The sequence below is a fragment of the Pyricularia grisea genome, assembly GCF_004355905.1.
Source record: "Pyricularia grisea strain NI907 chromosome Unknown Pyricularia_grisea_NI907_Scaffold_2, whole genome shotgun sequence".
NCBI lineage: Eukaryota > Fungi > Ascomycota > Sordariomycetes > Magnaporthales > Pyriculariaceae > Pyricularia > Pyricularia grisea.
In genome coordinates this window covers 6,433,982-6,455,955 of record NW_022156717.1, presented here as the reverse complement: position 1 = coordinate 6,455,955, position 21,974 = coordinate 6,433,982, and the positions used below count along the sequence as shown (strand labels likewise).

The following is a 21,974-nucleotide window of genomic DNA, read 5'->3' as shown; positions in this document are numbered from 1 at the left end:
GAGGAACGTTGGAGTTCTTAGGATTTGTATACACAGATAAAATAGACAATTAGCGTGCATGATAATGGGATCAGGTGTACTCAACAACACAAGTCCAGCTGGAGTAATTTACAAGTGGCTCAGTCGAATACTGAGTGTGCGTACCGGCTTTCACAACGAGAAGGTCTCAAATATCCCAGACGTTGAAAATGATTTTCACGCCCAAGAGTCTATATGAATGGAGGGTGAGAATAATCGCTAAAAACACAAAACCACCGATGCTCCCTGGGTATATCGTCTCTAATGCAACCGTTGCCATTTGGCATCCCATCCGGTTCTTCCGGAACCAGAGACCTCTGACAATGAGCCCCAACGCCATGGTACAACACCCAATGAGAAAACAAATACATAAATAAAAAGAAGTGAGGAGCGTTTAGATCAAAAACATCTAGGCGTACGCATTCGAGCAATGTCGAATCTCAAAAAGAGGCCAAAACCTCAGCATCCGGAATGCCAAACCCAAGTACAAAAGTTCTATGATGTCTCTGCCTCTTTTGTCTTGCCCTTTCTTGTCGCTGTCATGATCTTGAGCGACAGCGGCCAAAAGCCCTTGGCAGGAACCTTGTTGGCACGGGCTCCAGACGTAGGGACCAGCTCGATCTTCTGTCGGCAGATTGGACAGACTCGCTTTGTAGCGTTAACATGCAGAGCGCTGTGGAGACAGCCGCCGCAAAACAAGTGGCCTATGTCAGATCTAGATCAGCATGCCATCGCTTTCTGGAGATTGCTCGCCGAGAACAAGAAAACTGTCAGGTTCGTAGCTTACCACAGTGAGTAGATGTTAGGCATGTCATGTCGTCCATACAAATGGAACACTGCAGGCTTGAGAGTCTGATCTGGTTTGCAGACTTTGGCTTGGTTGGCTTCGGTGGTGCGGGAGCCGTCTCAGCATCCACGAGATCGATGACCTCCGTGTTTGCCTGTCCGAGCCTTCGTCGCTTTGCCAGCGGTTGCTCCCACTCATCTTCATCCTCATCCTCCTCTGCCCCGCGCCGCGGTCGAGTGTTTTGGTTAGATGCTCCGCCTTGCGATCGTCTCACGGCTCTCGATTTGGTAGACTCAGATGTAGATGGTGGCGAGGAATTGCTCCCCGAGGCGGCAGTTGCCCGTGACCTCGTAGAAGCGGGCATTATGTGTTCAGTTAAAGAGGAAAGTTCGACACTGCTGCTAGTGGTGGCCTCAGGCTTGACGGTTGGCGGCGTGGATGTCTCCGTTGCAGAAAATGGATTGCTATTGCTGCTGCTACTCCCAGCTTCCGTAAGTCGGCTAAACTGTGGCCGCGGTGGCGGTGGACTCTTGGGGCGAGACGAGACAAGCCTGTCTATTCGCAACGACTCACGGACTGACATGAATGGCACGTCAGCTTCTGGGGTGTCGTCGTTGTCGTTGGGGTTCGCGGTTGGTAGCGGGCGGAATGGTCGTTGAGGATGGAAGCGCGGCAGGCGATCGGCCGAGCTGCTCAAGGAAGGAAGAGACACGGGCGACGAGGATAATATCGACTCGCTCACGTCTTGCGGGAAGGTCGTCGCTATCGTGGATAAAGATATGAGTTGCAGCTGGGGAGTTGGTAGAGGCGGAGGGAGAACAGGTGTGTACTGTGGGGCCGCGGTGCGCAGAGTCGAGGTTGAGGGGGAAGTCAAGTCGATGTCAGAGAAGTCAGAGAATGCTGTCAAGATCCAGGGAGAGGAGGCTCGCGAGTGTCGGCGTCGGGAGACCTGTGGTTGTTGGCCGTTGCGAGCAGCCGTGGCAGACTGTTGAGGAAGTTGTGGGAGTTCTAGCTGTGTTGGTGGTGGTGTTGACTGAGGGTCGAAGAGATCGGAGTTTAGATGCCTGGCGGCCGCTTCCAGGTAACTACTGCGAAACGGGCCTGTGGATTGTTTTCAGACGGTACGATTAGATGTGGGCAGGCACGGAGCGGTGGAATTCACATTCGGTCATTACGAGATGGACTGGAGCAAGAAAAATAGGTGAGCAAGACACTAATCTTGAATTGACTTTTCACTGCATCAGGAAATCAAGTGCACGCCGAGAACGAGTGAACGGACGGTAGTGGTGGCAGGGCTGAATATTTATTTACTCACTGGACGCTTCGACATTCGCCATCGCGACCCGGGGCTCTGTCGTCGGGCCGCCTACCTGTCCAGGTGTTGTCCTTGAGCGCACAAACCAGTATGTGCTAGAGAAGCCCCGATGCGAGATGTTTGTTTAAAAGTTTGCGTCGCGTAGGTGGAAATGTGTGTAGGCTAAGGGAGGCAATTATTTGTAATTAGGGCCAAAAGGGGATTAATACGCCGCCAGAATCACGAGACGCTGATCTTTGAAGCTCGGGTTATCGAGGATTTCTGGAATAGGCGGGAAAAACGAAAAATAAATCTTGGGATTTGAAAACATCCATGTCTTTACTGGGGCGTCGAAATGGAGACAAACAAAAGATTCGAAAACTAAGGCAAGAAAAGGTATCATAGTTGTGTTTCCGCTAAGTCCGAGTCTCGTGCCTACCTTGTCAGCGAGGACTGGGCGTTTTGCACTCTACTGCTACAGTACCATACTCCTTGACTGCCTTTTTGGAAAGATTACGATATTTCGATGGTAAAGCTTCCACCAATAATGATTGATGAACGCCACGTTTCGCTTTTGCACAAGGTGGCGATTCTTCTGATTCGCGTGCTTGTTTTTTTTTTTTTCTTTTTTTTTCCCTGCAGAGTCAACAGTACTGGAGCTTGGGTATGTAGCAAGTTACCTAACCTAGGTAGGTAATGGCCGCAGCCTTTCGCTACCTAATGGTTGCAGGCTACAGCTAGCTAGTCTAATTGGTTACGTAGTAATAATGCTGTGGTTTGTAAACAAGCAAGTTGAGTTTAACCAGTCCGAAGCGGCGATATGCATGGATCAGATCCCCGATACTAGGCGGTACATACAAAGTAACAGCGCACGTGGTGGCGCCCCTCCTCCGCCTCATCACACAGCTACCCTGTCATTCTAATCGCCAAGCTGAATCATCATCATCAAGACCAATCGGCCAGTTACACCCATGGCACACTGATGCAGGGCCAGTCCCCCTTTTTGGAAAAATTTGCCCCACTCAATCTCTTGAACTTTTGAATTCCCATGCGACTTGACTGATCTGCTGTACATCATCGATACGACGAAAAGTATTGTACTTCGCGAAGAACCTCAAAAGTTTCGAATCGACTCGGGCGCCGACGTCCAGGTTACATAGTTTGACAGCTGCTACAAGCAGCGACCATCTTCACATAGACGACATGCTGCTAGCGACAAGCCGTCGCCTTCGTTAGGATGCTTAAACCACTTCGTGGCAGCATCGCAAATGGGAACTCGACTGCTTTCGTGCGACTTGCGCGCCACAGGTGTCGAACCCACCTCCGGCCTGCACGATGGCAGTCATCTGTCGCATTCACTGCAGGCGACTCTGTTGCCTCAAGTAAAGGGCTTTCCCGTAAGAATATTGATACACTTGTTGGTCATATTACTTTTTCCAAAAAAAGAATTAGTTCTAACCTCGTCTCCGTCAAAATCAATAGGACCCTCGGGGGCACGATTCAACGAAATAGGAGTTCAGCAGCTCAGCAATCACGTCTTCAGCCAGGTTTTCCCCTTGGGCCATGATCCCCCTCCAAAGCAGCTTGTGGAACTTGCTCGAGACCACCTCGGGCGTCATGATTTGCTAGGAAAGAACACCGATACTAGCGAACCCATATCCTTCGATCTTCCCCCGCTGCATGGAAAAACGCTCGACGAGCATTTCCACAAACTCGGAGTTGATTCGGCTGAGCCTTATTTGACCCGCGCCAAACAGTTTGCCCGCGCAAGCACCCCACCGAAACCTCGAAAATGGGTACGCCGTAGTGGATGGACAAAGTATTATCCCGATGGCAAGACCGAGGCGGTTGATGCGCCGGACGAGACCCTCCTCACTTTCGACACCGAAGTTTTATGGAAGGAGAGTCCGTTTGCCATTATGGCCTGTGCTGTTGGTCCCAATGCATGGTACGCATGGCTGTCGCCTTGGCTCCTGGGTGAATCCAATAGCGACCGACATCTCATCCCGCTGGGAGACCCGTCGAAAGACAGAATTATTGTGGGCCATAATATTGGCTATGATCGCGCAAGGATACTTGAGGAATACAGTCTCACTCAAACTCGTAATGCCTTCCTTGATACCATGTCTCTGCATGTGGCAGTCAACGGAATGTGCTCCCGCCAAAGGCCAACTTGGATGAAGCACAAAAAGAGCCGGGAATTGCGCGATAAAATAGCCAAGGAGACTGACAACATAGAACTCGCTGGACTGCTTAACAGCAATGTTCTGGGCCAGGAAGAAGAAGAGCTTTGGGTGGATAGGAGCTCTGTTAATTCTCTCAGGGACGTCGCCAAGTTTCACCTGAACATATCCATTGATAAGGCTATCAGGGACGATTTCAGTGTGCTGGACAGAGATGGGGTTATGGCCAAGCTCGAGGAATTGCTGGACTACTGTGCGGCCGACGTTTCCGTGACGCACCGTGTCTATTCGATTGTCTTCCCAAATTTCCTTGAAGTGTGTCCCCATCCCGTCAGTTTTGCAGCGCTGCGACACCTATCTTCGGTCATTCTTCCGGTCAACGAGAGTTGGGACTCTTATATTGCCAACGCGGAGGCGACATACCAAAAGCTGTCAGAAGCGGTGCAGGAGAGGCTGATCGCTTTGACAGAGAAAGCGCTGGAAATCAAGGACGACCAGAACAAGTGGAGTGCCGACCCCTGGCTGAGCCAGTTGGATTGGTCAGGACAGGAAATCAAAATGGTCAAGGGAAAGAAGAAGGGAGATCCTCCGAGGCCTGCTGCCCGACAAAAAAAGCCCGGAATGCCCCTGTGGTATAAAGATCTCTTTGTCAAAAATGACGCACCGATCGGAATCACTGTCAGGACACGGATTGCGCCGCTTCTGTTACGCCTAGCCTGGGACGGGCATCCTTTAGTGTGGTCTGACAAATACGGCTGGACATTCAGAGCGGAGAGGAGCGACAGGGAAAAGTACATCAACAGGCAAATGGTTGAGTGCGACATGAGCGATGAGACGAATGAAAAGCTCCGAACAGATGGAGGGATTTACTTCAAGCTACCGCACAAGGATGGTCCTTTAGCTCGATGTGCCAATCCCATGGCCAAGGGGTATTTAGGTTACTTCGAGAGTGGTCTACTCTCATCCGAGTATTCATACGCCAAAGAGGCTCTCGAGATGAACGCATCTTGTTCGTACTGGATCAGTGCCCGAGATCGCATTATGTCTCAACTCGTCGTCTATGAGAACGAGCTCTCGGCTCCTACTGGTTCTGCGAGCACCAAAAAGAGCAAGAATAAGAAGCGCACGACCCAACCAGAGACCAAGTCGGGATTCATTCTCCCTCAGATCATACCCATGGGGACGATTACTCGGAGGGCGGTAGAGAATACTTGGCTCACTGCTAGCAATGCCAAGAAGAACCGAGTCGGTTCAGAGCTCAAGGCAATGGTGAAGGCACCTCCAGGGTATTGCTTTGTTGGTGCCGATGTGGACTCGGAGGAGTTGTGGATTGCCAGTGTGGTTGGCGATGCCACTTTCAAGATCCATGGAGGTAATGCGATAGGGTTCATGACATTGGAAGGAACAAAGGCGGCCGGTACGGATCTGCACTCGAGGACAGCCAGTATCTTGGGGATTACAAGGAATGACGCCAAAGTATTCAACTACGGCCGTATCTACGGAGCTGGGTTGAAGTTCGCCGGGCAGCTGCTCAGACAGTTCAATCCTAATCTTTCAGAGCAGGAAACCATGGAGACTGCCTCCAAGCTTTACGCGGCCACCAAGGGCGCAAAGACAAACAGGAAAGTTCTGTATAAGAGGCCATTCTGGCGAGGCGGTACAGAATCATTTGTCTTCAACAAGCTGGAAGAGTTTGCCGAGCAGGAGAGGCCACGGACACCTGTCCTAGGAGCTGGCATCACAGAAGCCTTGATGAGTCGGTTCATGTCAAAGGGCGGATACCTGACTTCACGTATCAACTGGGCGATTCAGTCCTCTGGTGTTGACTACTTGCACCTGCTTATTGTGTCTATGGATTATCTCATAAGAAGGTTCAACATCGATGCGAGGCTCGCCATAACAGTGCATGATGAGATTCGATACTTGGTCAAGGATCATGACAAGTATCGTGCAGCGATGGCACTACAGGTTTCAAACCTCTGGACGCGAGCCATGTTTGCCGAGCAAGTTGGGATCCGCGATTTGCCTCAATCAGCGGCGTACTTTTCTGCGGTTGATATTGACCATGTCTTGCGCAAAGAGGTCGATATGGACTGCATTACACCGAGCCACTCCACCCCCATCCCCCACGGCGAGAGCCTTGACATCAAGACGCTACTGGAAAAGGGTGACAAGGCCTTCCTAGACCCGGCTATACTCCCGAGTGCACACGCGCCCAACTTTGACGGCATTGAATACACGCCGCGGAAGTCCGTCATGGAAACCCTGCGTGAGACAGATCCAAGCACAGCAGACATATCTTTCATCAAGGCTCAGATCACGGCGGAGGATGCGGAGTTGAAGGAGATAGTCGCACAGAAGCGGTCGGAATCAGTCACGCCAAAAAAGCCCAGGGCGAAACAGACTATGGTGCCGTATCACTCTCACGCAGAGCTGATGGAGGAGCCGTTATCCGTGACGGACGCGCTTGGTGCGAGGTTCGGCAACGGTCCATCGTTGGCGACAAAGGGGAAGTGGGGTTGGGAGAGGTTCAACGGCCCGAGGGCTGGAGGGCCTAGTCGAGCGCCCACAAGAATGGGCTGATGACTTTTTGTTCTTGATGTTGTCGTTGGTAATATCATTTCTACATGATACCCCATGCTGAATTCTTACTCTCTTCCTGTTTCTTATACTGTATATAATATCTGTCTATTGGTGTATACTGTACCATTTTCTTTGTTTTTTTTTTTTTTTTTTTTTTTTTTTTTTCTTTCTTCTTTCGTGTTCTTTTCTACGTCTATGTAGCATTAGATTTCTGTCCAGTTGGATGAAAAAGCAGGTGTGGGCTATGGCTGGCTGGGGCGAGTGGAGTTAAGCGTTGCTGGTGGCTTGCTATATTCACGTTGCTGAAGTCATACTTGTCTCTATAGTATTTGATAATGGGTTGACTCATGATACAGTATATTGTACAAACGTAAACAGAATATTCTCCATGCGGTTTGCGTGAGTTTGCCTTTCATGGGAGATGGGCTACCATTTGACTTAATATAGAGTCATAAGGACGATGGACAGGATTATTGGATAAACCCTATCTATATAAGCTGTGTTCTCTTCACACCCGTGAATTATGACTGAAAACGCTGCAGAAATGTCCTTTTGTTCAAGGGGAGATTGGTCCTAAAGTTTTTATATTAATGTAAACACCGTTGATCCGATTTTGTTGAATGGAGTGTGGGATCTACGTGACTATCTATACACGAGTTGCATACCTACCTACGCAACCAAGTCAGGTAGCCAATCCTAGGTTTCAACACCGTAGGTATAAATCTTACAGTAGGCCAAAATGTCCTTCAAAACACATGCCCAACTCATCCCTCTCCCACGGTTCAAGATCTTTGACCATTCTATATCCACAATCATGCCTCGCCAACCAGTGCTGTCTCGGTCCAGCAATATATTCAAACTGGTCATTGGACCTCTGGAAGAAGTCACGAATGAGCTTTCGCGTTCCAAGTGTGCTGTCCCTTATCGCCTTAGGACCCGTGCTAGGACCATCGTGGCGCGAGGGCATCGGCGTGCGCATGATCTCCTCTGCAAGCAGATCTGATATGTGTTCGTCTGACGGCGCGAGAAACACCCTGTCTTCATTGTAACCAGTATTGTACTCCACTAGCAGGAGGCTGACACTTGACGGAACCGAAGAGGCCTTGGACAGGAAGCTCTCTGACAGAAAACCCCAAGGCTTGAGCAGTTTTGCCAGGAAAGCCAGATTAAGTTTCAACGTGATGTCCACACAGACCTCGACTTCATTGAGCAACGGACCGCCCCGTCCCTCTAGGTAGCTCCATGTCTCGGTGTAGCTGAATTCGAATGGGATGCACTCTCCAGGCTCGAAGTCGACGGTTGTAAAAGTGAGAGGCTCAAACTTGTCCTCCGACTTGTCGGGCAGCCCGTATGTCCAGATATTGAAGAGCTCTAGAGCGCCGGCGGATGCGTATATCACCACGTCCTTCGAGAATTCCCCCCTGCGCTCGCGCCATAATTCGCTGTTGCAGCCAGCTACCCCCCTTGCCCAAATGTCGGCTCCTTGCCCCTGAAGCATGTCGCGCAAATCTTTGTCCTGGTGACCTATAGTTTCTCGAGAAATCCAAGAAGCTAGCGCTTTTGGCTGTTTGCATTGTTGGATACAATTTTGAACGCACTGTTGGACATGCTGGCTGTCACTCTGCTCATCTTCGGGGTAATCGTTCATGTGGCGCCGAAAGAGTACCCATGACAATAAATGGGCGGAGAAATCAGGCTTTGGGGGGCTCAAGGGCTCGAGGAGGCGTGCATACTTTCCCAGCAAGTCTCTAGGAATGTGAGTATGCTGGCTGATAATCCTAACGGCTTTTTCGAGTGGCGTCGAATCTCGCACTAGCCTGAAGTATTTGAGATACAAAAATCCCTCCAGGATGTCGGTGACTGTCTGATCATGGGAGCAGGTATCGAAGTCCCGGATCTTCAGGCCTTCTTCCGTATCCACGAAAAAGTCAAAGACAGAGCGGTGAATAGGGTGAACTTCTAGGTCTCTTAGTGAGTCCATGCCTGCAAAGGATACTCGATTGCGGATCCAATCCATCTTGGTGACTTGAAAAATCCCAGCGCATCGGTTTTTTATGCACCTCTGGACCTCCTCGTGGTGTGCTAAAAAGATTCTCAGATCGAAAGCTGCCTTGGAACCGTCCAATAACAGCTGTCGACCTGAGAAAGTTGCGGCTGCGGCCACCAGCAAAACAGGATACTCGCTGATGTTTTCGATATGGTTCCACTGAACCATAATGTTAATATAATGCGCTCCAATTTGTTTTGACTTTTTGTCTTCGTTGACACGGAGCCACATCTCCTCGTAAAGCCCGTGCAGCTCAACAGGAAGAGCCTTCAGGAGCTGCTCAAGCTCGCTCATAGTGTCACCCCGATGGAAACCCTCTTTCAGCCTCAAACCAGCCAGATGCAGCCAAAGGAAGACCCCTTCAGCCTTGCATACTAGTGTTTTTCTGAGGTCTGCAACCTTTTGCTCTTCATATTTCTTAGACCAGTCTTTAAGAATTTCCGACGCTTCTTTCTCCATGTCCCCTTTTGTGAGATCATGTAATCTCAGCTGCTGTTCATTCTTGAAACTCTCTTCGAAAAACCGTTCCGGCCTGCTCGACACACAAACTTTGACGTTGCGAAGTCCTCGGAAGCGCTCTAACGCTTTCATAAGATCCAAGCGATCCTTTCTCTCAGAGATTTCATCCAGACCGTCGATTAAGACAAAAATTGGGCATGGTGATTTGGTGAAAATTGTATCAAGCAATGATGAGAGCTCTCCTGGATTCCAGTCGGAGGGATTTTGCTGCTTCTTCCAGTTCGAGACCCGGGCCATAATCAAATTTTGTACATATGTGTTTTGGTCAGCCAGTTGGTACACCAAAGAGCAAAACATCCCCATTAGAGAATTTTCCAAGGTACTGCCAGCTCTCCAAAAGAAGTGAGATATAATGACAGCACCAGACTTCCATTGATCGAGCAGCTCCCTAGTGCGGGTGCTTTTCAGTATAAAGTTCATTAAAGTGCTTTTTCCAGAGCCTGCTTTCCCACTGATCCAGAAGAAGCAAGTCTCTGACTTGATCCAGTCACTGAAGCTGGGCCAGCATGGAGACTCGGAATATACATCCGTCATTTCTTGTGCCTTTATTTGATCCGCTCGCTTGAAGATCCACTGGTAGGTCTCTGGGCAGGTCTCAGATATCATGTTGCGACGCCTATTCAAGTCGGGAAACCTGAAGCTTTGAACAAGTTTCTCACGCTCCTTTTCACTAGCTCCATGTCCATCTGGGACGAGGGATCGGAGCTCATCGGTAAATGAGCTTCTAATATATTAGCAAGCCACCTTAACCATGAAATATGATGAATCGGGCCCTCACCTGAGCAAATTGGACCGTGGCTTCTCTTTCAAACCACTAGCCATCTTGCACATAAGCTGGTATATTTCTCCCAGCTTGCTCTCCTGATGACCTCGGCCTGTAAGTTGTGCCATAGCTAGGCCGACTTGCTTGGCGGCACTTTTGAGAGAGTCCAGCCATGCCCGTTGCTCAGCTGAAAGAGGGCCAGCACAGCCTTTGTAATTTATATCATGATCAAGAATATTGAAGAGAGCTTCGCCGACGGTTGTAATCTGAATCTCAAGCATGACATTGGTGAAGCGGGAGACCTCGTAGCCATCTGGGAGATGAACGTGATGATTGTAGGCTTCGTAGGCACCGAACTCAGACATTCCCTCTGTAGAATCGTATCTGAGCAGCTCGTGACGGACGACATCTTTCCCTGGTACCTTTTGGAAGCAATCTGCCACAAAGTCGGTCATTTTCAGAACGTTCCCTCGAGTGTCAACAATGACCTGTAATCCCACAAGGTCATGGACGTGGAAGAAAATATCCGCAGGCTTAACGATATTACCGTTCGTGCTTCGTCTTTGTATAGACTTGCGGATTGATTCGGCTGTCTTCACTCGCGCTCGGACAAAACTAGCCACACCTGACACGTTTCTGTCCTTGCTCAGCTGAAGCAGCAGAAATCTCTTTGCTTCAACGAGCATGTCTTGGTAGTCCGACTCCAGCTGCGGCCATAGCCTGTCGACAAAGAAGTCGCCCACATCCTCTATCTCATCCCAGTCCTCGGAGAACTCCCGGATTTTGTTGCCCAGGGGCTTTTCATCCTCTCCCGTGGTCTCCTGCGCGCCCAAAATGACGTTCGCAGGCGTGTGCCGTCTTCTAGTTGGCAAACCGACCCTTGTAAGGGCCGATGCCATGATGCTTTCAGCAGATAGGACCCATGCAGTGAAGTCCTCTTATTTCGTACGGTGGAACCACAAAGATATGGTAAATAAAACAAAACCATCAACGAAGCTCAAGATTTATGGTCGAAAGATAAGCTTTCGCAGCAGATTCGACAGCAAAGACAAAATAGACACGCCTGTGAGCGAACACGAGCAAAAACGAAGAGGAGGGTGCGACAGAACAGTGAAAGGAGAGGGGTCATGCGGGACTATTTTGCGGTGTTGGTGCGATGCGTCAAGGCACTCAAAAACACCCAATCATCTCCAGAGATGGCTACACCCTCACCAGACCCCGGCAGGCCCTGCCACGTAGACTTGGCATTGGAGCTGAGCAAAATCGTGCGGTGGGAAAGAGCCTATAGGACGTCGTTGTTCAATAAACAACTAAGATATACATATGAATGCTATGGGCTATGCCATGCAGAGTCCCACCATACCTAGCCGGCGACTAGGACTAGTCCAGCTCTATATCTATTTCGAACTCGGATTTTTAAAAGACCACCCACATCACTCATAGTAACCCAGCCCCAACCCCAGCGATTCGCACTGCGGCAGCTCCCTAAACGGACCCTGCCGCGACGGCCAATCGAGCTCTCTGAGCGTCACGCCATCCTTGGTGGCGGGGAGCCATTGCCCTGACCGACGGACCTCACTCAGCGTCTCGGCGTAACCCCTAGTCTCCAAGAAGCACTCGTCCGGATTCGGGTCGTAGTCGCGGGCAAAGGCGCCAAACATGTCGACGACGAGGCGCTGGAACGGGAAATCGGCGTCGTCGCGGGCCGGTCTGTCCTCGCGCACCACGTTGCCAAACACGTAGTTGAGCTCACCCGAGTGGCAGCGCAGGTAGGGCAGCGACGGGTCGCCGTTGGGTTTGGCGGCGGTGCGCGGCGGTTCGCACACGTCCAGCCGCGGCCAGCCGGCCGTCTGGTAGGTGCGGTCGAATTCGTAGTAGAAGGCGCGCCCCGTGCCCAGGCGACCGCTGCGCAGGGCGGCGTGCACGGTGGCCTGGTCGATGCATCGGAACATGGCGTCGGTGGCGAGGCGGGAGGCCATGTTGTAGAGGTTCAGGGTTGAGTTGGTGGTGGTGGTCGGGATGGGGAAGAGGCTTGGGGAAGGCGGGTTGAAGCCGATCTGGGCTAGGTACTCGGTCTCGTTGGTGGTTGTGGGGTATGCGATGAAGGGGGCGCCGTCTTCGCGGACGGAGCCCATCATCAGGTGAACTGAGAGGGGTGGGCCGGATTTGAGTTCGAGCTCGTCGGTGGTGAGGTAGGTGCCGTCGACGACGAGATATCGTGCTGGGGTGATGGTGAGTAGCTCTGACAGGGGCACTTGGCGGAGACAGTCGACTCGGGAGACGGCCGTGCTGCAGCCGGTGAGGGTCAAGATTTCATTCCCGACTGTCTTCATTTCTTCCTCGATGGTGAAGTACTTTGCATAAGTGGTGCCGTAGTTGAACCCTCCGAGCCCGCTCATGGGTATCGCGGCGGCGAACTTGCCGGCGGCCTTGGGCGAGGCCAGCAGGGCGCGCACTGAAGCTGCCCCTGCGCTTTGGCCGTAGATGGTGATGCGGTTGGGATCGCCGCCGAAGCTGCGGATGTTGGAAATGACCCAGTCCAGAGCGTTGACCTGGTCCGCAAGTCCATAGTTGCCGTTGGTCTCGCCGTCGTCGATGGCCATGAAGCCAAGTGTCCCTAGACGGTAGTTGATGGCAACCACAACGGCGTCGTTGCGGGAGGCAAAGTTGCCACCGTCGGAAAAGGAGTCGCCGCCGCTCGCCGAAGTGAATGCTCCGCCGTGGATCCAGAACATGACCGGCCTGAGGTTATTCTTGGCGGTGGATGCGCCATCCTGTGGCAGATACGGGGTCCATATGTTGAGGAACAGGCAGTCCTCGGAGCCCGAGCCATCCAACTGGATGCACGCTGGTGCGATTTTCAGTACCGAGTAGTTACCGCCTGAGCCCTGATAGGGGGTTGAGTATCTAAACCGTCCAGGCTGTGATGCATATCGGATTCCCAAAAAGCGGAAACTGACGCGGTCGCGATAGCCGGTTAGGGTATCATCATTGGCCTTGACAGCAACTCGCCACGTCTCGCTCGTATCTCCCGACGACATGCTAGAGAAGGGTGCTGACTGCGTGCACACAGCCGGCAACTGTTCGTTGGGGTTCTCGAGAGGCTGGAGATGCCCTTCAGCATTGATGGTGTGCGGGCCATCGACAGTGCCATTATCTCCTTTTTGAGGGGCAATCCAAAATCTTGTAGCGTTTGTGAAGGATTGTCGAAGCACTAGGTAGTCTATCTGCCGCTGGACAACTTCCACTGTGCTTCTATTCAGCGCTGGAGACCAGAGCTGCTCGCCCAATGCTTTGCAGGCGCTGTCTGCTTCTGTCAACGTGTGGTTCTGCCCACTGAGTAAAATGATACCTGATGCGGGAGATTTGCTACCAGGGCCTGCAACAAAAGTCAAGTCAAGTCAGTGTTTTCCGGGGAAACTTAAAAAAGGGACCGAGACTTTTCCAGAATGGTAATGTTGGACGAACCCTCAAGGTCATTCTCGACCAGGATAGTAAGGTCAGACTTTAGGTCCAAGGGAGACGGAGCCGCAGCAGAGACCAGGGCGAGTGATGAGATAACGGCTACCGTTACCCATGATGATATATAGCCCATGACAGTAGACAGCTTTGTCTACTCAGATATCCGTGTAAGGCAGAGAGATTGGCGACTGGAAGATGGACGAGACGTTTGCGAAAACCCATGAGTGCCTTATACAGGAAACTTAGGAACCAGAATCAGGTAGTGTGACCTTAGGTTGCAAACTCAACCAGCAGCAGAGACGGGGAAGCACTTCATAATATCCATGAAATCGAGTGGACCACAACGCAGATGATGTTCCAGCACGACGACGACTGCAGCTAGTTCTGACTCTGAGAAATATGTTTTGTTTGCTGACAAAACGCATGCATACCCACCCACATTTCATTTACATACCACGTCGAAGTAGTATAAACCTCATTCGCCACATATGTGGTTATTGTATAGCGTAGTAATTAAAACGGCACTTGACGTCGTATAGATCCACGTCGGGATGTCAAGGTCAAGGTCAGGTGTGCAACGGATGAGACCCTACCAGCCGCGGTGGGCTTAATTTCTTGGGAAGCCGGGGGTCGTGGTGAGGGGGAGAACAAAAGAGATGTGGTGCGGCAAACCGCGGCGGCAGGAGAAGCCAGACAGACTTTTTTTCTCTTTATTTTCTTTCTTTCTCGATATTCCACGCTTGTGAGAGAAACGAAAGAGTAAAAGGGAAGCAGGTTGAAAACATTCCATACGCATGGAACATGTCAATTCCACTTTTTCACAACTCGAAATGTAGCGGGTTTAGTGAGTTCTGAGTCGGGAATTGCATAGAGGAAATAGGAAGGAGTGTACGGACAAGACGTCAGCCGGCATAGATTGAATCAATCCAAGGGCCGATTGGCCTGAGGAAGGGGCTTTTGTGGGTAATTAATTCAATGGGTTCAGGGGGAGAGTGAAGCCACGTGAGTGCCTCTGATAATGAAATGAATCGTGGGTTAGGACTTGGGCGCAACAAGAGACTAGACCTAGAACTAGCAAGACTAGCTAGGACTAGTCTAGTGTCTGTCATCTGCTCCTGTTTTAAATCTTCGATCTTCACACAAAACTGATCAATCCCATCCACTGTCACACATCCCACCAACTTCTCAGCCCTCGTCGCCTTTTTCACTTTTGTCCATCTTCCCTTTCCCAATGACTCTCCGTCCCGCCATCTTTGCTCCGCCCCAGAGACAGCGATTCCGAAGCTTTTGGGTTGCACCGTTCATCCAAGGATGAAGCACACAATGGAGACTTGCAGGATGCTGTATCACTACAGCTCGTACCCGTTAGTGGTCCGGCTGTTCTTGCTTCCTATTGTCTTCTTGCATTCCTAGTGCTTGGCTGCCTCTTTGGCCCATGTCCACCTCTATCCGTGAAATGTCAACCACTCAATCCTCCCTATAGTTTCACTAGGCTGTTGTTGGTCACTCGAAAAGCCTCAGCACAAGGCGTAGGGCTTTCCAGATGGGCATCATGCGGTCCGTCCTCCGTCGCTCATGTGGCGCCCACGGCTTCTTTATTATACAATGATGGACTTACTCTGACTCTGAGCAACCAAAACCTCACATTTGCCTTTTTTCCTGTTGGTTCAGGAAACGATCTTTTGCTTAGTTCTGCCTTGCGTTATACGTGTCTTTTGTTCTATCTTGTATTCCCTAAACATGGAGCCCTTCTCGACTGTTTGCGGTGTGCTGGCGCTGGTGGGCCAGGTCGTCAAAACCGTGAATAGTATACAGGGGCATGTGGCTACTTATAAAGCAGCGTCAGATGATGTCACTGACCTGATCAATCACCTCAATATACTCGGCAACATCTTTCAAACTGTTCAAGAGTGCCTCGAAAGGTCACTGGCGTCCCCGAGTCAAGTATATATAGCGGGAATACCACGGGAAATCGCCAGCATCCTTCCCTCTTGCCAACAAAAGCTGAAAAGTCTCGAGCAGAAGATAGTGAGGCTCGGCAGATCAGGCAAGATATTTGGACTCAACTACATTTACAGAAAGGACGAAATTGCCAAGGCTTGCGGAGAGATCTACAACCTCAATAATACCTTGCAACTTGCTATAAGCATCCAGACGTGGTCCATATCCTTATCTTCAGTTGACCAGCCTCCAAAGTACGAAGAAATGGAAAAGATGGATCAGACTGAAAGAGAGACGATATTGACCCCTTCAACTACAACTGAGGAGATCAGCACAACAACCAATTCCGCCGTGGGTTTTCCACAGAACAGTTTCTCCTTGGCCCAGCGAAAATCATCCAAGACCCATCGGTATTGTGGCATTGCAGGCCAAGTGCAGGTGACCAGAAAGAACAGGCAATCAAAGTGGTCATACTTTGACGATGGAATTACTGACGAGTCGACCGAGTACTTGATCAAATTGCCTCTTATCCCATACCAAATTGCTCTTCAGCTCCGAAGATTATCGAATATGCCGTTGAGCTACTCTCTGAATGTCACACATGTGATTCAGACCTCCACACAACTTGGCAAGGAGCTTGCAGCCTTGTTCCATCCTAAGGAGGAGGAGGACGATCTTCGAGGGCTTCAGAGTCTTCTCTCAAGCCGGCGGATTTCTCTTTATTCGATGGTTCACGATGAAGTAACGGGCAATACTTCAACTCTGCTGCATGTAAGTGTTCTTTGACATGTCTTGAGTTTTTTTTTTTTTTTTTTTTTTTTTTTTTTTTTTTTTTTTTTTTTTTTGGGTGGGTTGCTGACTCAAATAGCTGGCAATCAACAATCGAATGCCCATCCTGAGCAAGTTCTTGGCTCTGAACGACCACAGTGGCAAATGCCTAGAATCGTAAGTTCTTTTTACCGGTACAAGTATCTAGTATAACGCCAACCCATAATCTTTGTTCCGAGAATTAATACAGATTCCGTCTGACTTAGAGTATCGGCCCAAAACCTGATCATGACATATCTCCCCGCTAAATCTCCATCTGACAGACAAAACAGAGAGGGTGAACAAGTCTTATCAGTAGTTTTCAAATCGCCACGAGCTGAGCTAGATGCGGATTTCTTCCAGTGGATCAGCTATATTTACCCCGATCCAGAGCAATTTGGCAGCATTACCAACCACTTTTTGCGTCATCACGAGGGAGACACATCCGAGTGGATTGACATGGCTTGGGCACGGGCTGTGGACAGTTATATCAACCTTGGCCCGATTACCGCGGGCTACCCACCTGGCTTTTTTACCCGTCGTGTGGAAGCCTGGACCCCAATCCTCAAGCAACTGATCAAGTTGGGAGTCGATGTGCATGGACAGTATAGAGCGTCCTGGGGTTATTTTGAGGGCTCGGCCTACTTTCACATTCTCCACAATCAAACCAGCCACAAGCAGGTGGTCAAGGATGTTCACGAATGGCTTACAATGCTCGAGGATTGTGGGGTACATCTTCCGACATACCTGAGCCGGGAAAGAAAGCAACTACCAGAGCAATGGAAAGTCGTTGCGGCTCTGCGACGAGACAGCATATACCCTGTAGGAGAACTGAAGACCCTTGACCACCATGGCCTCGATGCACTGGTATGGACGCCTGCGAATGACGCCTCGAATGGAGCCTTGGAGGTATTGCAAGAGTTTGAGGCGCTCCGGGAATCGCACATCTCGCCGTCTTTTAGGTTCAGCTTTCCGCAAGAATCAATCAAGGGAAAAGATAACAGGCACAGGTCAAACGTCAAGCCAGTCGAACAAAAGATGGACTTTTACAATAGGGAGGAGTGGCCTGTTCAGCGCACGTTGGTGGGAGTTGCGGAAGAAGCCGTGCGCTACAAAAATGAGTGGCCGGCAGATTACAGTCAACGCATCCAAGAGCTGCTCGACAAACACAAACGACGTCTTGAGCGTCGTTGGAATAAACGCGCCTATCAAAAAGGAGCAGGTAAGGGAGTAGCAAGGATGCCCGGAGGCTGGGTCGAGGCCAATTAGGGGCTCAAAGTACAAGGCTGGCTGGGAGTCTTTCTACTTGGTTATTTTGTTTGTTTTCTTAATCAAGAATGGAATGGATGGATTCTCTTGGCGGTTCGCAATGTCTTTTCTCTTTCTTTCCTGTGGTCTCGAAAAATGGTCTTTTAGGTGCGGCTGCAGGTAAACGTTGGGCAGAAAGACATATACGAAGCAAAACAGCAAGATTGGCTGAAGAAAAAAAAAGGTCTCTCTTTGGGAGTTTGTGAAACACGATTCCATGGTCTTCATGGCTCCACAGGGCTAATTGATGGTTTGTCCAACGCAAACAAATCTATCACACATTTTGTGACCATCACACACCTCTCTCACCTCACACACGCACGCGCACTTGTTTTGCCACACCGTGGTCTGCTTCCCGAAATCTGAAGGCTTCACCCTTGCAAAAAAAAAAAAAAAAAGAGGGGGAAAAAAAAAGAGGAGAACAGGTAAAAAGGTGTTGTATATACTGTATGTATGCCTAATTGATTCTTTGTTCAACAAGACATTTCAAGATATTATTATGTCTTGTCTCGCTGACGCTTAGTGTGCTGCCAAGAGTTGCATGTTGCGCACAAAGTTCCAGGTTCTTAACGAGGCAAGTGGTACTCTCCGCTTGCGGGCCACAAGGAATTCCACTTTGAGCAAAGATTCAATCAATTGCGCTGTTTCCAAAACTCAATTAAAGCCGAATGAAACCCAAGTTACCCAACCTTGCCAACCAACCCCCATCGTCTGTTGTATTGGTCCTGTTATTCCTTATCTTTTTTTTTTCTTTTCTTTCACTGAACGTTTCGTTTCGAGTTTGTTTTGACTCGAGAAATTTCTTAAGCAGCATTCATCTCCTTGCAGCTTTAACCTTACCTTAACCTAGCTTACTCGTATGGTCACCCAGCTTCGACAAATAACGAGCAAAGGAAACCAAAATTGATCAATTTTGGCCCCCGGCAGGTTAGGCGCATGATACTTTCTTCTGACGGGTAGCAGAAACAAAAGGGCCATGGATGTCTTCGATCCGAACGTCGCGCAACTTCTTGCAACCACCAGCGGGCAGTCCACCTCTCCGTTGGGGTCAGAAGTAGAAGTGGGGTTGCAGTCAGGTACAGGCGAGGGGCCCGAAGCCTCGTTGGGTGGTGGTGAATCGTCGTCATCGCACGGCGGCGCGCCATCGGTGCCCGCCGCATGTCTAGCGTGTGTAAGTCGCTCATTTGTATTTGCCTTAAAGAATACCTACACCCAAAAAGAAAAAGAAAAAATTGGTTACCTTGTAATCATCGCCGACTTTTGCATCCCGGCTAATTCGTTTGTTGCTGTGGTGGTGTTCGCCCATCACCACCACCATCACTTCCCAACAAATGTAGCGCGGCAAACATTTGAAATGTGACGGCGCAACACCATGCTCCCGCTGCGTGGCTTCTGCCTCGGAGTGCGTCTATATCGCATCGCGGCGTGGGTACAAGGGCCCTCGGAAGAGTAATGTGGCACACAATCCAAACAAGCGCTTTGCCTCGTCGCCAACTCCAGGGTCCGCGCCAGAAGAAGACTCATGCCCAATGCTTCTCGGCGCGAGCCCATCAGGCAGCACCATCACGGCTGGTTCCTATACCCAGGCGCCGGCTCTGGCGCAGTTCGTCGCGCCCCCGGTGGGGGCCAACATGCAGCTGTACAGAAACCCGTTCCTGGGCGGCGGCAACGCCAACAACGCCGGCTCGCAGATGCGAAGCCACTTGAGCATTCCCGAGCGCTGCCTCACCTCCTTTTACCAAAACTTCCACGCCTCGCACCCTTGCGTGCTGCCCAGAGATGCCCTCGAGAGGGTCATCAGGGAAGGGCCGGCCAAGCTCGAACATCTCCTGGCCGCCATGCGGTACATTGGTTCCCTGTACCTTGACGCCGGCCCCGCTAGGGCCCAGTACTTTGAGGAGGCCGTCAGCCTTGCCTACCATCCTGGCTGCCCAAGGGATGGATTCCTTGCTCAGACGCTGCTGCTGCTTTCCATCGGGCAGGACGGTAGCTGCAACCAAGCGCGGGCGAACCAGTTCATGGGCGACGCGGAGCGGCTCGCCGTAGAGATTGGACTCAACACTCGCCAGTTCGCCACGGCCAACGGGCGCGGCAGCTCTGTCGTCGAGGAGAGCTGGCGCCGCACCTGGTGGGAGCTGTACGTGGTCAATGGCATGATCGCCGGCGTTCATCGCATCACCAATTTTGCGCTTTATGACGTCGCCGCCGACGTCGGTCTCCCCTGCGAAGAGCACCAGTACTTGTCAGGGGTAAGTTGATAGCGCAGATGCGATGGTCTTTTTTTTCTTCTATCCATTCATTCGCTTTGACCAAAATTCATTCAATATGGCCATCGTATTGACAAGTATGCGCTCGTTCACAACACATTACAGAATATTCCCATGCCCATGTACATGGAAGACTTTGACGATCAGCTTTTCTCAGGCGAGGATCGCGAGTTTTCGTCCTTTGCGTATCGAATCGCGTCGGCTCGCAACCTCGGCAGAATGATGAGGACTCCGCCGATGCTATCGCCTGATGATGACAACCTCGCCAAGCTGGAGGCATTGCTCACCAACTGGAAAATGCATCTTCCGCGCAGTAGACAAGATGCGCTCAACAAAAAATGCCAGCTAGACGAGATGATGTTCCAGGCGTTGTTTATCAACCATGCGTAAGTTTTTTTTTTTTTTTTTGTCAGCTTACTCGCAGATCTTTTTTTTTTTTTTTGTCCAGCTCTGTTCCCAGTCGGCGACCTCCAGCCCGCTGACAAGAAGAGGGTCCCCTGGCTTCCCCGATTTCGAAACGCTAATCCCCGATTCGATAGCTGCACTATAATGCTCCACCAGCCTCATTCCCAGCTGGACTCGTCCCCATCCCGCAGCGTCACATCGTGCGCGCCGCACATGCCCGTGTCGAGCGGAGACGCCTTCAACACCCACACTCGACACACGGTGACGGCAGCATGCGAGGTGTCTAGGATGGTGACGCACGCGGTACCGCTCCTTTCGCACACGCACTTCTTCACGTGTGTGCTGACGCTCTCGTCGATTGTGCACCTTAACAAGTGGGCCCTGTACTTTTTGCAGGACGAGGACGACCTCCGCCAGCAGATCCGCCTCAACATCGGCGCTCTGCAGCGCATCAGCGCCGTATGGCAAAACGCCGCCAAAGCCGGCGGTCAGGTCAGAGGCGTCGCCCAGGAGATCTACCGCGCGAAGAAGGCCCAGCAGATCAGCCCGGCCTTTTGGGTTGCCTTCACGCAGGAGCAGATGCTTAGTAGTTTGAATGCTGACGAAGGCATCATGAACGACTTTGAATCCATACTGCCCGCGGCGCAGGTCACTCAGCCTTGAAGGGGTTTGTGATCAGGAGTAGCAAAGCTGGATTTTGGCGTTTTTAATTTGCTATATTGAACTGGGAGAGCTCGGCTGTTTCTTGTTGTATCTTTTTATTTCTTTTCCTCTTTTTCGCTCTTCTTGGATCATATTTTGATCTATCCATCTGCGCTTACTATCACTCACTAATAGCACCATGTGTGTCCTGGAGACAATTTGGTCTCAACTTGACACATGGCATGCATGCCATGTACAGAAAAATTCCCGAAGAGCGTGTCTTAGTGATAGGGACAGCATTTGCTATTCGCCCTATAGGAAGGGTAATCTTGAGTCATGGTGGTGGTATTTTCCTTTCTTCCTAGAGTACGTATTTCTTATCTACCCCTTCAACTCGCAAATCTGCAGGTCGGAATAACATTTTAGCCTCCAATTTTAGCATCTCCCCACTGTCATCGGCGACTTCCAGGCAGGGCTGCGAAAATGGGTACGTACCCGACTGCAGTGAGTGGGGCATTGCTCATTATATATAGTGTAAAAGATGGAGAAGCCCGCCAAGTCGCCGATTAGCGTTTTCTTAGTTGCCTTGTTCACTATGTTGCTTATTTCCCAACCTGGGGGACAGATTGCGTTCTTGCCGGACCGATACTCGAGGTCCTTTCCCCTCCTATAGGGCTTTACCGTCCCTTCATTGGTCCCTTGACGTTACACCCTATCTTGTTTCTCGTTCGGCCTTTGTGAACCCCTCCTATACGGCTTTACCTGCCCAGCAACCCTTGTGCTTTTGCCTAGCGGAACCAGGGGTAAAAATACGTACATCAACTAACAAATCCGCAAAGGCCTAGATCTAGAGGGAGAACGCCGAAGTTACGGCCACCCACCATTTTCATTGTTAAAATCCTTTTTTCTTCACCTCCCACCATAGCCGCCATGTGGGCTTTCCAATAT

General features: G+C 50.7%; 7 protein-coding genes across 7 annotated transcripts; 3 read left to right on the top strand and 4 right to left on the bottom strand.

Annotated features, from left to right (window-relative positions):
* Nucleotides 1–513: 513 nt before the first annotated feature.
* On the bottom strand, nucleotides 514–2,142 carry PgNI_04489 (uncharacterized protein; the record flags this gene model as incomplete). The annotated part of the gene is made up of 3 exons (XM_031124534.1): nucleotides 514–722; nucleotides 806–1,906; nucleotides 2,121–2,142. The coding sequence occupies 3 exons, from the start codon at nucleotides 2,140–2,142 to the stop codon at nucleotides 514–516; spliced, it is 1,332 nt and encodes a 443-aa protein (XP_030984071.1).
* A 1,019-nt stretch (nucleotides 2,143–3,161) lies between these two features.
* On the top strand, nucleotides 3,162–6,959 carry PgNI_04488 (uncharacterized protein). Its single transcript, XM_031124533.1, has 2 exons — nucleotides 3,162–3,496; nucleotides 3,582–6,959. The coding sequence occupies exons 1-2, from the start codon at nucleotides 3,337–3,339 to the stop codon at nucleotides 6,863–6,865; spliced, it is 3,444 nt and encodes a 1,147-aa protein (XP_030984072.1). The 5' UTR covers nucleotides 3,162–3,336; the 3' UTR covers nucleotides 6,866–6,959.
* A 475-nt stretch (nucleotides 6,960–7,434) lies between these two features.
* On the bottom strand, nucleotides 7,435–11,272 carry PgNI_04487 (uncharacterized protein). Its single transcript, XM_031124532.1, has 2 exons — nucleotides 10,210–11,272; nucleotides 7,435–10,155 (listed from the first exon to the last, which is right to left on the bottom strand). The coding sequence occupies exons 1-2, from the start codon at nucleotides 11,091–11,093 to the stop codon at nucleotides 7,590–7,592; spliced, it is 3,450 nt and encodes a 1,149-aa protein (XP_030984073.1). The 5' UTR covers nucleotides 11,094–11,272; the 3' UTR covers nucleotides 7,435–7,589.
* Nucleotides 11,273–11,627: 355 nt separating this feature from the next.
* PgNI_04486 (uncharacterized protein) lies at nucleotides 11,628–13,789 on the bottom strand (the record flags this gene model as incomplete). The annotated part of the gene is made up of 2 exons (XM_031124531.1): nucleotides 11,628–13,573; nucleotides 13,663–13,789. The coding sequence occupies 2 exons, from the start codon at nucleotides 13,787–13,789 to the stop codon at nucleotides 11,628–11,630; spliced, it is 2,073 nt and encodes a 690-aa protein (XP_030984074.1).
* Nucleotides 13,790–13,939: 150 nt separating this feature from the next.
* On the bottom strand, nucleotides 13,940–14,352 carry PgNI_04485 (uncharacterized protein; the record flags this gene model as incomplete). The annotated part of the gene is made up of 2 exons (XM_031124530.1): nucleotides 13,940–14,046; nucleotides 14,202–14,352. Coding segments are annotated over 2 exons (258 nt in total), but the record flags the coding sequence as incomplete, so codon positions are not given.
* Nucleotides 14,353–15,396: 1,044 nt separating this feature from the next.
* PgNI_04484 (uncharacterized protein) lies at nucleotides 15,397–18,122 on the top strand (the record flags this gene model as incomplete). The annotated part of the gene is made up of 3 exons (XM_031124529.1): nucleotides 15,397–16,368; nucleotides 16,466–16,542; nucleotides 16,632–18,122. The coding sequence occupies 3 exons, from the start codon at nucleotides 15,397–15,399 to the stop codon at nucleotides 17,671–17,673; spliced, it is 2,091 nt and encodes a 696-aa protein (XP_030984076.1). The 3' UTR covers nucleotides 17,674–18,122.
* A 93-nt stretch (nucleotides 18,123–18,215) lies between these two features.
* Nucleotides 18,216–21,535, top strand: PgNI_04483 (uncharacterized protein). Its single transcript, XM_031124528.1, has 5 exons — nucleotides 18,216–18,883; nucleotides 19,050–19,961; nucleotides 20,085–20,365; nucleotides 20,519–21,392; nucleotides 21,466–21,535. Exons 1-4 carry the CDS (start codon nucleotides 18,689–18,691, stop codon nucleotides 21,045–21,047), a joined length of 1,917 nt encoding a protein of 638 aa, XP_030984077.1. The 5' UTR covers nucleotides 18,216–18,688; the 3' UTR covers nucleotides 21,048–21,392; nucleotides 21,466–21,535.
* The last annotated feature ends 439 nt before the right edge of the window (nucleotides 21,536–21,974 follow it).

Excerpts from the sequence above, each read along its gene's own strand:
- PgNI_04488 (XM_031124533.1), top strand. The coding sequence starts at position 3,337 with ATGCTTAAACCACTTCGTGGCAGCATCGCAAATGGGAACTCGACTGCT. Across the intron at positions 3,497-3,581 it reads CTCAAGTAAAGGGCTTTCCC|GACCCTCGGGGGCACGATTC; the intron begins GTAAGAATATTG and ends CAAAATCAATAG.
- PgNI_04487 (XM_031124532.1), bottom strand. The coding sequence starts at position 11,093 with ATGGCATCGGCCCTTACAAGGGTCGGTTTGCCAACTAGAAGACGGCAC. Across the intron at positions 10,156-10,209 it reads CCACGGTCCAATTTGCTCAG|AAGCTCATTTACCGATGAGC; the intron begins GTGAGGGCCCGA and ends CTAATATATTAG.
- PgNI_04483 (XM_031124528.1), top strand. The coding sequence starts at position 18,689 with ATGGATGTCTTCGATCCGAACGTCGCGCAACTTCTTGCAACCACCAGC. Across the intron at positions 18,884-19,049 it reads CCGCCGCATGTCTAGCGTGT|CGCGGCAAACATTTGAAATG; the intron begins GTAAGTCGCTCA and ends CAACAAATGTAG. Across the intron at positions 20,366-20,518 it reads GCGTTGTTTATCAACCATGC|CTGCACTATAATGCTCCACC; the intron begins GTAAGTTTTTTT and ends CCGATTCGATAG.